The sequence below is a fragment of the Nomascus leucogenys genome, unplaced genomic scaffold (genome assembly GCF_006542625.1).
Source record: "Nomascus leucogenys isolate Asia unplaced genomic scaffold, Asia_NLE_v1 Super-Scaffold_249, whole genome shotgun sequence".
Classification (NCBI taxonomy): Eukaryota; Metazoa; Chordata; class Mammalia; order Primates; family Hylobatidae; genus Nomascus; species Nomascus leucogenys.
The window spans coordinates 2,702,113-2,715,676 of record NW_022095768.1 but is presented as its reverse complement, the minus strand read 5'-3'; the positions used below and the strand labels follow the sequence as shown (position 1 = coordinate 2,715,676).

Below are 13,564 nucleotides of genomic sequence, written 5' to 3'. Positions count from 1 at the left end.
ATTGCACCACTGCACTCCAGCCTGGGCAACAGAGCGAGACTCCATCTCAAAAAAAAAAAAAAAAAAAAAAGAAAAAATAGAATGTTGGCCGGGCACGCAGTGGCTCACACCTGTAATCCCAGCACTTTGGAAGGCCGAGGCAGGTGGATCACCTGAGGGTCGGGAGTTTGAGACCAGCCTCACCAACATGGAGAAACCCCATCTCTACTAAAAATACAAAATTAGCCGGGTGTGGTGGTGCATGCCTGTAATCCCAGCTACTCCGGAGGCTGAGGCAGGAGAATCCCTTGAACCCAGGAGGCGGAGGTTGTGGTGAGCTGAGACCAGGCCATTGCACTCCAGCCTGGGCAATGAGTGAAACTCTGTCTCAAAAAAAAAAAAAGCATTTTAATAACAATACTTCATTAGATAGTTTCTTGTTGAAGCAATTTGTAATTCCTGGAAAGTTGTTAGCCATGCTTCAAGTTTACAAATAGGTGAAGTTTTAAGGTATCTAGAGTTTAAGTAGTTGGATTGGTTTGTCTGGCAAAAGTAAATAGTTTGGGATGTAAGGGTAAATTTTTGAAAATTACTCTTAACGTTGTAAGATTTTAGATGCATGCCTTTATGCTTGATGAGCCTCTGCATTCGAGTATTTAGCCTTGCGCTTATTTTTATTCCCAGGAGGAGAGAAGGGCACAGTTACCTAAGTATCAACGTAATCTTCCTCGGCCAGGACAGGCCCCCATCGGTAATCCACCAGTTGGACCAATTGGAGGTATGATGCCACCACAGCCAGGCATCCCACAGCAACAAGGAATGAGACCCCCAATGCCACCTCATGGTATTCCTCTTTTTATGTTTTTCATATTCAGTGGATTTTCTAAGTTCACGCATAAAATATTAAATTTATCTGCAGTATATGTTGCATTTAGAAGTACAATGCGTAACAATCTATTTTTTTGTGTTTGAAATTCTTGGTTTTTTAGGTCAGTATGGTGGTCATCATCAAGGCATGCCAGGATACCTTCCTGGTGCTATGCCCCCGTATGGGCAGGGACCGCCAATGGTGCCCCCTTACCAGGGTGGGCCTCCTCGACCTCCGATGGGAATGAGACCTCCTGTAATGTCGCAAGGTGGCCGTTACTGATCTTACTTCATCCAGTCTAATAGGTTTGGAGATTAAACCTTTTCTCAACTTGTGCTGTTTATATAGCCAAGCTTCCGTCAATAAGGCTTCATTGTGACTTTAACAAACATTATCTTCCCACATACCAGGAACTATTGGACATTTATTTTACATGGGAAAAATTATTTGGAATAATAAAGCAGGAACTTTTCCTGAAGTTGCAATTTATACTGTATGGCTTCTTTTTCATGTTTCATCTAGGTTTTTAGAAGTGAAGTATAGTAAATTTGGTTCGTTAAATTGTGAAGGCGCTGGAATTACATGAACATACCACCTTAGTAAAGGCAAGTTCTGTAAGCTTACATTGCTATTTGTAAAGTTTGCCTTCACAGCATTTCAGATGCTGTTGGACTTCATGTCCCCAACCTAGCTTGGTGAGGGCTGTAACTGTTTCCAAGTACTTGTACATTGGAAGTCTGAATGTGTAACAATATTTAATGTATTTAGAGTTCCTCATGTTGCAGGGTTTAAGAAATCTGACCCACCAAGGTCATGTGACTTTTCTGTACTGTTAAACTTCATTGTAATAAAATGAGAGAAAAATTTATGCCTTTTTATTCATAACCCAGCTGTGGACCACTGCCTGAAAGGTTTGTACAGATGCATGCCACAGTAGATGTCCACATAATAAAATTCATAGTTACCAATGCAGTTTTGATATATCATTGGATTCTGTCTTTGAGTTGTAGGTTATTTCTTAGCTGCATGTTTTAAACTGAATTTGCATAGAGTTGTATGTTAATGTTTCAGTTAAGAGAAAAACTTAGATACATGAGTCATTACATAATGGGTATGAAATCTTTATAATCACCCTTCCACCCTCTATGGTGTCAGTACACATCACGTGTCATAGATACTTAAAATGTAAATGTTAACACTTTTCCTTCCTGCTGAGATGTTTAGAGCCTAGTGCCAGACCCATTCATTTCCTTTTGATTATTTTTGAGACTCAGTACTGCATGGACCTCAGAAGCTTTTCAGGTACAAACTTCTAGAAGCTTAGGTGCATGCAGTAATAGCTTCTTGTGCTGTTAATGGGTTATATATTCTAAGTGTAATGCTGAGAATCTAAATGTGTCTCTGTTGGGATGGTTAACAGATGGATTGGCAATTTTTAATTTTATTATGTTCCTGGAAGATTACATTATTCATTTGAATACCTTCTGTTATTAAGCGTAGGTAGCCTTACTGTGCAACTTTTTATCCTTGGAAATTTTGAATGTTGTGTTCTTACAGAGAGCTTTTCTGTAGAGATGACTGCTATTCAATGTTTTGTGTTGCAACCTCTCTAAATAATAGCTTCTTGTTGACCTTTTTGGGATTTGTTTTTCTGATCTTTACTTTTGCAGGGTAGTTTTATGATTTTTTAGGCATCAAATAACCTATGCAAAGTATTAATATAATGAACTCAAGTTGAGTTTTTCTCATTATAAAGTTAAGACTTCTAAGAAAATGGTAACATTTCTTTATAACTTTCCTGTGAAGGTATAGATAAAAGACATGAACTCTGAAGTTGTACGGAAAAAGGGCTTTAACTTTGAAGGAAAATATATTGAAAAGTGATTTAGCCATCACAAAAGAGTTTGTATTTATGTGACAGATAAAAGTCATACCTTTAAGCAAAACATTGCAAGTATTATAAAGCTGAATGCTATTTTAACTCACATTGGCTGGATGCAGTGGCTCACGCCTGTAATCCCAGCCCTCTGGAAGGCTGAGATGGGAGGATTGCCTGAGTCCAGGAGTTTGAGACCAGCCTGGCCAACATTGCCAAACCCCATCTGTACAAAACATTTAAAAATTAGCCAGGTGCGTTAGTGTGTGTCTGTGGTCCCAGCTGCCCAAGAGGCTGAGGAAGGAGGATCTTCCTCCTTCCGAGGCTGCGGTGAACTATGTTCACTCCAGCCTGGGCAACAGAGCGAGACTCTGTCAAAAAATAAATTAAAATATCTGATTATTTGGCTTCAATGATTTTGGCTCTTGTGCTTATGGTACCATAGTGGTACAAAAATTTTCATAGTTTGAAAATAAAACATAACATATTTTGCCAATAACGTATTTCCTTCTGCCAGCAGCCAAGTCCCAAACCACTTTCCCCTCTGAACCTCTGCTTACCTAAATGGTTTCAAAATTAATACATGCTGCTTTGATTTGGCAGCACACTTAATATACTGCTGAAGGAAAACCTCTGTTGAAAATCTTGAAGATAAAAATGGTGTGATGGGCCGGGCGTAGTGGCTCACGCCTGTAATCCCAGCACTTTGGGAGGCCCAGGCGGGTGGATCACGAGGTCAGGAGATCAAGACCATCCTGGCTAACACAGTGAAACCCCGTCTCTACTAAAAATGCAAAAAATTAGCCAGGCGTAGTGGCGGGCGCCTGTCCCAGCTACTCTGGAGGCTCTGGAGGCTGAGGCAGGAGAATGGTGTGAACCCGGGAGGCGGAGCTTGCAGTGAGCGGAGATCGCACCACTGCACTCTAGCCTGGGCGACAGATCGAGACTCCGTCTCAAAAAAAAAAATGGTGTGATTAAATTTAGAATAATTAAGTAAGGGATGCTTTCCCAAATTCTCAAGAATTTCATGTATACGGTTATTGACAAACTGCAATAGGGTTAGTAGACCTGTTTCAGAAATTATGTGAAGCTTTATTTGCATTTTATGCAAAGAAGGTTGATACTTTATAGCAAGATTTTTTGCTCTCTGTATAGGTCTGATGGGCAAAAATGGAACTTTTAAATATGGGATAGAATTCTAATTAAAAATTAATTGGAAGTGTTAGGCATTGGCACATAAAACTTAAGCTCATGAGTTCCTGAGTTTGTAGCTATAGGCTCAGAGGTGGTGTAGCCATTTAATATATTTGAAGTGTAATTTTTGCATGCATCCAAACGTAATTAAGCTTCTAGAAAATACCTTTTATCTAAATGCTTCTGGGGTCCATAGTGTGGTTGAATTATGAGCGGAGCAAATTATATTCATATAATTAACTGACTCAACCTTCCTTAAGTAACAGATGAAGTTGAGTCAAAGTGGATGCCAGCTTCCCTCACAGAAGACAACTTTTGGGACTTGATAATTCAGGCAGGCATTGTGATTGTCATAATTAAGGAAGCTGTAAGGTTAGTAGGGCTGGCAGCTTTGGCTCTACCTTACATCCACCCCTTTTAGAAAAACAAGAAAACATTTGTCTGGCACTAGTTTCTGTTGTATAAGTTTTCATACTGTGTAACAGTAACAAGACCACAGCAGGTGAGGATTAATTTTTGAGTGGCTGCTGGAATTACTTGATTTGAATACTTAGTATTTTAGTAGTCTCTCACACATTTGCCATTAGGTATGAATAAAATATTCCTGCTATTCCACTAAGTTACATTTTGAACTTAGACTCACCTTAATTAAACTTAATTAATTGGGGAGGGGGATTCCCCAACAAAAAGAAGTACGGGCTAAGAATGGAATTGTAGTGGACAGTAGTTAAAAACAAAGCTGCTCCTTTTGCTTGCTTGATCATGGGATTTTTTTAAAAAAAATTTTAATGCATGTCTTTTAAATTAATTGGGAACTGTTTTTCTAAAATTAAAATTTTCTTCTTCCTATAGCCCTGCCATAGGACAGGCTGAGGCTGAGTCTCAGTGTTGCCCTGTTCAGTCTGAGGCAAGTGGGATTTATTTTATTCCTTATAGGGGCTTTCACAGCTTTATGGCTGTTGGATATTTATGTCCCCAAACTTGCAGCAAGTTTGGTGAAGGCCCCTAAATTTAATTAAACTTAGGATTTTTATACTCTTTTGGCAGAGAAGGCTCTATATTAATATTCACGTTTGACTGTGGTGTTAATAAACATAAGTATTTCATACACAATTTTATGTAATTTGCTTTGTGTTACATAATTAACAGCTTCAGTAAAGCTTGTGTTATATTGCACTTCAGTAAATTGACAAAATTTGATGTTTTTGATTTGGAGGCAAGAAATGTTTCATTCAAATTTTCTACTTTCACTTCTAGGAAAATCTTACTGGTTTTATTTTCTCCATAAACTATTAAATTTAACCTCAAGGATAAGTTTAATCATTGGAAATGCCACTGGATACTGAAATCTGCGTTCTTTTTTTTGAGACGGAGTTTCATTCTTATCACCCAGGATGGAGTGCAGTGGTGCGATCTCGGCTCACTGCAACCTCTGCCTCCTGGGTTCAAGCGATTCTCCTGCCTCAGCCTCCCGAGTAGCTGGGATTGTAGGCTCCCGCCACCACATCTGGCTGTTTTTTCAGTAGGGATGGGGTTTTGCTGTGTTGGCAAGGCTGGTCTCAAACTCCTGACCTCAGGTGATCCACCCATCTCAGCCTCCCAAAGTGCTGGAGTAACAGGTGTGAGCCACTGCGCCTGGCCAAAATCTGCATTCTTTTTTGTTTTTTGTTTGTTTGTTTGTTTGTTTTTTTGAGACAGAGTCTTGCTCTGTCACCCAGGCTGGAGTGCAGTAGCGCGATCTCAACTCACTACAACCTCCACCTCCTGGATTCAAGCGATTCTCCTGTTTCAGCCTCCTGAGTAGCTGGGACTACAGGTGCGTGCCACCACGCCCAGCTAATTTTTTGTATTTTTAGTAGAGACGGGGTTTCACCGTGTTAGCCAGGATGGTCTCGATCTCCTGACTTTGTGATCCCCCCGCCTCGGCCTCCCAAAGTGCTGGGATTACAGGCGTGGGCCACCGCGCTTGGCCAAAATCTGCATTCTTAATCACCGACTTATGCATTGAATGTTAAGGCTAAAAGATCATCTGGAAATGCTTAATTTTAAAATATTTTCAAGCCTCACCACATTAGAGCAAATGTTAATGTAGAGCCCTGTAAAGGTGGGAAGGTGGTGTCGATGTGTGTGCTTGTGTATATGGGGGTATAGACCATATAGTTGATATAACAGCAGAATTTGGGTGTTACAGACCTTTCAGCATGGATGGATTACTAATTTTCAGGTATCGAAACTGAAATTTGATACCTGATCCTGTGGTAAAGTATGTTAAACTATGGTTTTGGAGTGATTATTTTGAGGTTCATTTTCAGCCTCACTGAACAGTGTTTTATGCACATGTGAAAAGTATCCACATTTGTTTCCAACTAAAATTTGCTTTTATTTGGTGAGAAAAGTTGTGTGTGTGTGTTTGTTATAGGGAATCATTAGGGAATTGGAAGAGAGGCCAAAAACAAACCTGAATTACTTTTGTTTCTTGTGTTTGAGCCACGATTCTATCCAGATAGCAGTTTACTCTGAGCAGTAACAATGAACAAACAGTATAGCATTTAGCAAACCTGGAATTGTTTGTATATGGTTTTCATTCTTGGAAGCATAAAGAAAAAATATGCATTAAATGAATTACAAATTTTGACTTGTTAAATAACATGTTTTTCACTATAACTAATAGGATTTTAATATTTAAAGAATTTTGTTGCTTCCATGACAAAATATTCCACTGGACTATTTTATAACCTCAGTAATCAACATTTAAGAGTCCTTAATTGGAGATCTGTTTATTACCTACCATCCCCCAATATGCTGAAATCTTTCTAAGTTGCTTGTCTTAATTCTAATGGTGATAATTGATAAAAGTGTGCTGGAAATACAGGCTCTTATCTGCTTGAGTACTGGGGGTGGGAAGGATTTAGTAATGTCATAATCTGTTGAAGGTAATATCTATAGAGAACTAAGATAGTTCCTTTTTTTTTTTTGTAATTCTGTGACTCAGACAAATAAGATTTCGAGAATTATGTAGTTTTTAGATGTCTGTAACATCCACTGGTAAAACTTGGCAAATGAAAGAAAATGGTGAAGTCACCACTTTAACTGAGTTAAAATTTTGTTTGAATAAGCTGATGAAAGTAGACATGTACCCTAGAAGTAGATACTCTAAAATTTATACAGACATGAATGTCTTTTTTAAAAGGTTGTCGTTATTGACCTAATATTGAATAATCTTTCTGCGTTATTCCAAATTGAAATTTGTTTGCTCTTCATTGTAACTTTTATGGAAAAGTCCTTTAAAAGGGGATTCAATTATAAGGCTATTTGGCTATAGGGCAGATTTTTATAAGTAAACATTCCCCCAGTTCCACTTATGCTAACTGTCTCATGACAGTAAAGTTTACTCGTTTTTAAAAACCCCTTCTCAGTATTTTAATTTCTGTCATTGAATCATTTAAATAATAACCTTTTGTTTTTATAGCAAAGAAATCATCTGACTTTTCTGTGTGATGTTTCTTGACAAAATAAGCACTTCATGTATGGTCATGTACATAATGGATTTTCATTAATTTTGTGATTAGTGCTGAATTTTCTAAACTAGTATCTTAAGCTCTTAGGCACCCTATTATGGATCTAATTCAAACCAATATGTAGGAAATGGAGAAAGTAGGACTTCAGTTTGAGCCTCCCAATAACTTTAAATATATCCACCTTTTCCAAGTGTTTAAGCCCTAAAACATCTATCTTTACTTTTTTAGCTGGCATTTTTGTTAGAATATAGATTAAGTTTTAAAGTAACATTTAAAAAAAATCTTCAGTAAGATAATTGCTTTTAATAAGCACTGTATTTTTCTTACTCTTGGCTCTATACATTTTTGCATAATATTTTCGTCTTGAAAAAATTTTCATTTTCTTAACTCTGGAAAGTAATAGTTTGGAACTAAATTAGTTTGAGAAATCTGAATCATCTCTGTTTTAATCTGTTCAATTAGTCTCTTGTATTCTCAGGGGAAAATGTCTTTATTTTACTAAGCAGAAGTAGTGGTCATATTGAGGCAGAGATTTGTAGCCCAAACGAGGTAGGTCTTAGCTGAAACTAATTTGAACTATTCCTATTTGAAGCAAATTGAACACTATTATAAATCCAAACTGGCTAATTAGATGGAAACTTTGATGGTTAGGTTCTTTAAGAGGCATACAATCAGTTATGAGAATGTTTATGTTTATGTTTTAATTTCTATCAAAATAACCTCAGAGGAGGTACATGTGAGTAAACTGTCTTAATGGTTGATTACTTGGAACCCACCCATTAATTCTAAATGATGTAACGGTCTGTAAGGTAGTAATCTGGCACAGCTTCAGTAATGTATGCTGTGTTTGTAAAAAGGTGAAGTCCTTTATTGACATTTTCTAAGCCCTCTGACATTGTTAGTGTCTGGGTTGGTTGGTTTGCATTAGGGTTGAATCTGTTCCTTCATCATTGGTTAAGTCTGAGGAACTAAGTGAAATTCATTGATGGCCAACTTGGATAAAAATGAAGAATGATATTTTCCCAGTTTACTACACATGGACCAATAGTGATTATTTGGGAGAGAACACTGGGTAGTGTTCTTTGACTTAAGAACCTTAAATGTATTGAAAAGTAACAGCGTTCTTGCTCATGATTTGCATTTGTTACTGAGGTCTCACCATAGTATTTTAATGTAGCTTCTTATTAAAATTTTATTCATAAATAGTTTAGCAATCACAGAGGTCAAAAAAAAAAAAATTTGCACCATCATATCCCAGTCTTTACTAATAAAATGAGGCTACTTAAGTACCCAAGTGGAGCAAGGGAAGAGTTACTACCGTTACTGTAAGTCTGAGTTAGAAAAAATACAGAGCATCTAGTTATTGAGCAAAGCCCCCTTTTACCTGGTTGCTTATTCAAAGAGAAACAATAGAATTTGCTTCTCAATACATGTTTTTAAAATTGAGAATCTCTGATGTGACAAAATCAATTTTTACGAAAGTTGAATTAAAAACTTTTTAAAATTGCTTGTCTGTAGGGGTGTGTCTACATATTCGTTTAAATTTAGAAATCCCCACATGTTTAAGATATATGCCCATCCCCTTTGTAGAGTAATCAAAATTTCTATCACAATTCACATACTGGAATACATAGTAAAATTGAGATGTGTCCAAGAGATTTTCATTGTTAATTAGCTCATTCTAAATAGCCAATATAAGGTAACTTTTGTTTAAAAAAAAAAAAATAGGGAAAAGTTTTAAATGTATTAATAACAGGCTCTGAGGAAATTTAATGCACATTGACTTTTTAAACTATGGATTGAACTCCTCAGTTTAATACAATTTGTGTTTTTGTTAACTAGCAGCAGAATTTCAGCATTTGCTACTTACTGGTAGAGAAGAAAAATCCCACAGCCCTGCCAGTACAGGTTAGTTTAATCTGTAAGTACCTGATGTTCCTATTTTTTTCAAACATATCCATGTAACTCACACAAGGAAGAAAGCTGTGCGGTTACTTAAATGTTAATATAACTAATAATAGATCCATTGGACACTTTTAAACACTCAGTACTTGGGCCAAAGTAGATCTAGGTTTGCTAACCCCAGTTGTAATAAAGGTGTAATACTGCTCCTTTGTTATCTCCTTGTGGTTCAACCTAAGTAGATACATTGTACATAAAAGGAAAAGACAGTTGGAGTTGGCTGTGCCCTTGCTGATAGATGATATGGAGTCCAGGGCTTTGGGTCCAGGGTCTTTTACTTAAGCTATTTCATGGTGGTTCTCACATTCACCTTTTAACTTTTTACAGTATGAATCAACCTAAGAAAAAAGGCAAGTTTCCTCACATCTAGAAATGATAAATGGTGTACAGTCATAAGCTAGAATATGTTTTTATAATGCTTTTTTGTTCTTTTAGCAACACTTGTAAATACAAGTACTCCTTTTTTTTGTTCTTTTTTTGTAAACTATAACGTATTCTGTTGGTGTACCAGTGAGTTCATTTTACTGTGAACTAAGAATAACATACCTTTTTAATATTGAAAGTTGACTACCCATCAAGAAATGTAGCTAGATTCTTCATGTAACACTTTTGAGGGGCAGTGGGGACATAATGGGTCGTAGAAGATGTGTTTAACATTTTTATTTTTTTTTTATTCTACCCGAGTTCATTGTTGTTTGAACAATCCTCTAAAGATTTCCTTTAACCTCTAAATGTTGTGCTTTTAGGTTGATAACAAACGTAAAGCACTGAGGAGGGAGGAATAAAGCATACAAGTTAATTTCTAATTTTCGCAAGCCTGAACCATCCTCATCTGATAGTAGGATGTATGGCTTCTTCCTTTTCACCTTGTGTGATGTTTAATTTGAGACGATCTAGCCATAAAACTAGTAATCTTGAATTCCTCTTGAGCTGGATGGTGATTAGCCATTGTGAAAACAGATTATATGGAAATTGTGCATATTGCTAAATTTTAAAACATGGATTTATCAACTAATAATAAAATATATCTTACAAGATAACCACTTGTTTTTTAGTGTAAAATTGCACAAGGGCTTAAGTTTCATTGCCTTTCACAGTTTAATCTGTATATGAAATGGTGTAGATACAGTGGAAATGGTTTTCCTTAAAACCATCTCTTTAAAGCTGCCTTTCTGGTGAGTACTATTTTATACTTTTATATATTATAATTTTACCTTCTAAAATTAACTGAAATAGGACACTTTGATTAAAGAGGTGAGCACTCTGAATTTCTACATCTTTGGATATTACTTGAATCAAGAATATTAGAAAATTATTTTACCACCTGGCATTTCCCTTTTAATTTGCTAGTTCACTTTTTTCTGACCTTCACTTAACAGACTATAAATACAAAAACTTTTAACACATAAATTATTTCATTTTGGTGAGATGGAATAAATGTTTAAAACTAGTATTTAAGAAAGTTCTTAAACATTTTCTTTTTAGTTGGCAGCCAAAAGATTTTTCTTAGTGCTTTGGAGACACTGCATAGGTGTAAAATTAAGATACCAGAACTTCATTCTGTTCTTGTTGAAGCTGTTATTGCAGTGATTCATGAGCAGTAAGCTGGAGTTAGAGTGGAAGAAGGGTTTACCAAAATTCTTCATGCAGACCAGTTATTTACAGGGTTTCTTTGAGAGACTTAAAATTTCAAAAGTAGTATTTAAGCCACTCTAACCCTGCATGAAAAATTGGAGTTAGAAATACTGGTTTCCGAGACCACGTACACCAGTGAAAATTAGCTTCTGAGTATATTTCTGATTTATGCCCTGCTTTATTTAGCCTCGCTATATGTAACACATGGATTATTTTTTCCCTCTAGTTTTTAACTACATCCTAGATTAAAACCAGCATATGCTAAGAATGTTTTTACATCCTGTGATCTTTGTGAACCAATAATAAACAGTCAACTCTGATGCTTTTTAGTATGAACAGTGATAGTTTTCTAAAATCTGAAAATCAATACCTGAGTATGTGATGTGGCAATGCATTCTCCTAGATAAGCACTAAACAAAGTATGGACCCTCAATTTGTGTCTTTAAGATTTAAAGTGAAGTAAATTTCTAAGGAACTGTGTCCTTTCCTAGCAGGAATAAACAGTGAAAATTTGGTAAGTATTTAAGTGCATGTAATAGTGATGAGAGTAAGTAGCCAAATTTCCATAGTATAAGATAATGTTTAAAAGTGAGCAATAATTATTTCATCTGTTTTGCGACTTAATGTATGTGTATTTAACATTTTTTACAAATTTGTGTGCATAAAGATTAAATTGGAACATACCTTACTCCTTTGTCTGGTTTTTTTATTTTGTATGGTGCTTTAAATACTAATTTTATATTTCAAGCTTTTTGCAGGGTAGAAATAAGTGGCTGTTAAAGAAAATACCTTCAAGAAGAATTATTTCAATGTCCCTTTTTAAAACTCGATGATGGCTTTCAGTTTACTTAAGTCTTCTGTTTTTCAGCTCCAGTTAAAACTGACAATAGGCAGCTATCAAAAATGGAAAAAATCTTGTGCTGTTTCTGGAATATTAGAGGAATCAGTTAATAATAGTAAAGTGATACTAACCCAATACTTGATGTGCAGTTTTTAAAGCAGTTTTTAAATTGAGAGAAAAGGGGCTGGGCCCGGCTGAAGCAGGTGGATCACCTGAGGTCAGGAGTTTAAGACCAGCCTGGCCAACATAGTGAAACCCCGTCTCTACTAAAAATACAAAAATCAGCCGGGTGTGGTGGGACGTGCCTGTAACCCCAGCTACTGGGGAGGCTGAGGCAGGAAAATCGCTTGAACCTGGGAGGAGGAGGAGGAGGTTGCAGTGAGCCAAGATGGCGCCATTGCACTCCAGCCTGGGTGACAGAGTGAGACTCCGTCTCAAAAAAAAAAAAAAACAGGTGATAAGATTTGGGAGTCTATTCCCTGGGATGTTGTATTAATAATAAAGTGATAATAAATTAAGGTTAAAGTGAAGTGTTCAATTGTTACACCAGGAAAGATTGATTATTTCTGAGGAAAAGGCCCGTTTATTTCCAAACTAGTCTGTAGTGGTTTAGAGTAAGCATTATTTTATGAAGTGGTACAAGATCGCAAAGGTTAGTAAAGGGACCTGTCTGTCAGGTCAATCTTTAGGCTTCACTTTTACTGGCAAGGGATTATGTGAAGAGTAAGTCATACAAGGGATATGATTGTAAGGAGGTCCTGAACAACGCATGATAAATGTTAGTCCATGTGTATTATTAAATGGTCTAAAGAAAAATCATGACTGATCGCATAATTTTTAATGTAAGTAAACGAGCTCACTAAGGGTAATTAAATACTAGCTTTTAAAATTTAAAGTTCTCACGAATATTAGTGCATCTTGTCACTTTGATTTGTCACCTGGTTAAATAGTTGGAAGCTTGTGCAAATGAAAAATGGAAGACTACATTTGTATATATATCTGTATAATTTTTTATTTACTAGTAGGTTCAGAGAGAGAGAGATGTTCCTTAACATGTAGCCATGTAATTAGAACTCAAGGGACATTGAAATGTTTTTCTTTTTCAGATGGTCTGGGGCTATTTACTTACTTTAAGCCAAGTCTACCATTTGAAAAATGGTGCTTTATTTCCATATCTGAAGCCTGAAGTTATTTTTTAGTTTGTTTTCATCTAAAAGTGGAAAGATTTTTGCTTCTGCGTTATTAAGAGCCTCTTGGGAGGAGATGGTTATCTCCTTCACTCATTAACCTTTGAGTGCTTGTTATCTACAAAGATGAATAAAGTCTTTCATTTATTATTTGTGATACTTGTCTGAGCCCATTTTTTAAATTTGTATCCAGAACAGTTATGTATTAAGAAGGTATTATGATATGCATCAGTTGTCCTGAGCAGTTTTTGTTGTATCCTGGGAACTGTAAGGAAGAATTATCTTTATTAAATACAGAATATCTACAGGAAAAGTAAGGGGTAAAAGAGCACGCTTAGTGTGCATATTTTGTATGTGATAGTGTGTTGAGGTTGGATAGGTAGATGAGCCAGAAGAAACAGTGATTTAGAGTGAGCATAAAACTAGAGCTTGCAACCAAATCCTTGCTTTTCTATTATTTGTTATATGACCTGGAACAAGTTACTTCTCAAATGGTAGTCATAA

General features: G+C 36.2%; 1 protein-coding gene across 5 annotated transcripts in view; it reads left to right on the top strand.

The window, feature by feature from the left end:
* The window catches only part of ZNF207 (zinc finger protein 207), a 31,791-nt gene extending 18,578 nt beyond the window's left edge, over positions 1-13,213 (top strand). For 2 of the 5 annotated variants that reach the window (XM_003279374.4, XM_030807937.1), the window contains 2 exons: positions 664-823; positions 969-1,819. In XM_003279374.4, the coding sequence (XP_003279422.1) occupies positions 664-823; positions 969-1,129 (321 nt within the window). In that variant the 3' untranslated portion in view covers positions 1,130-1,819. Of the gene's footprint in view, positions 1-663; positions 824-968; positions 1,820-4,769; positions 4,825-9,280 lie in introns of those variants that run through there. The other 3 variants (XR_004028945.1, XM_030807939.1, XM_030807938.1) reach the window with 3 other exon arrangements.
* Positions 13,214-13,564: the final 351 nt, after the last annotated feature.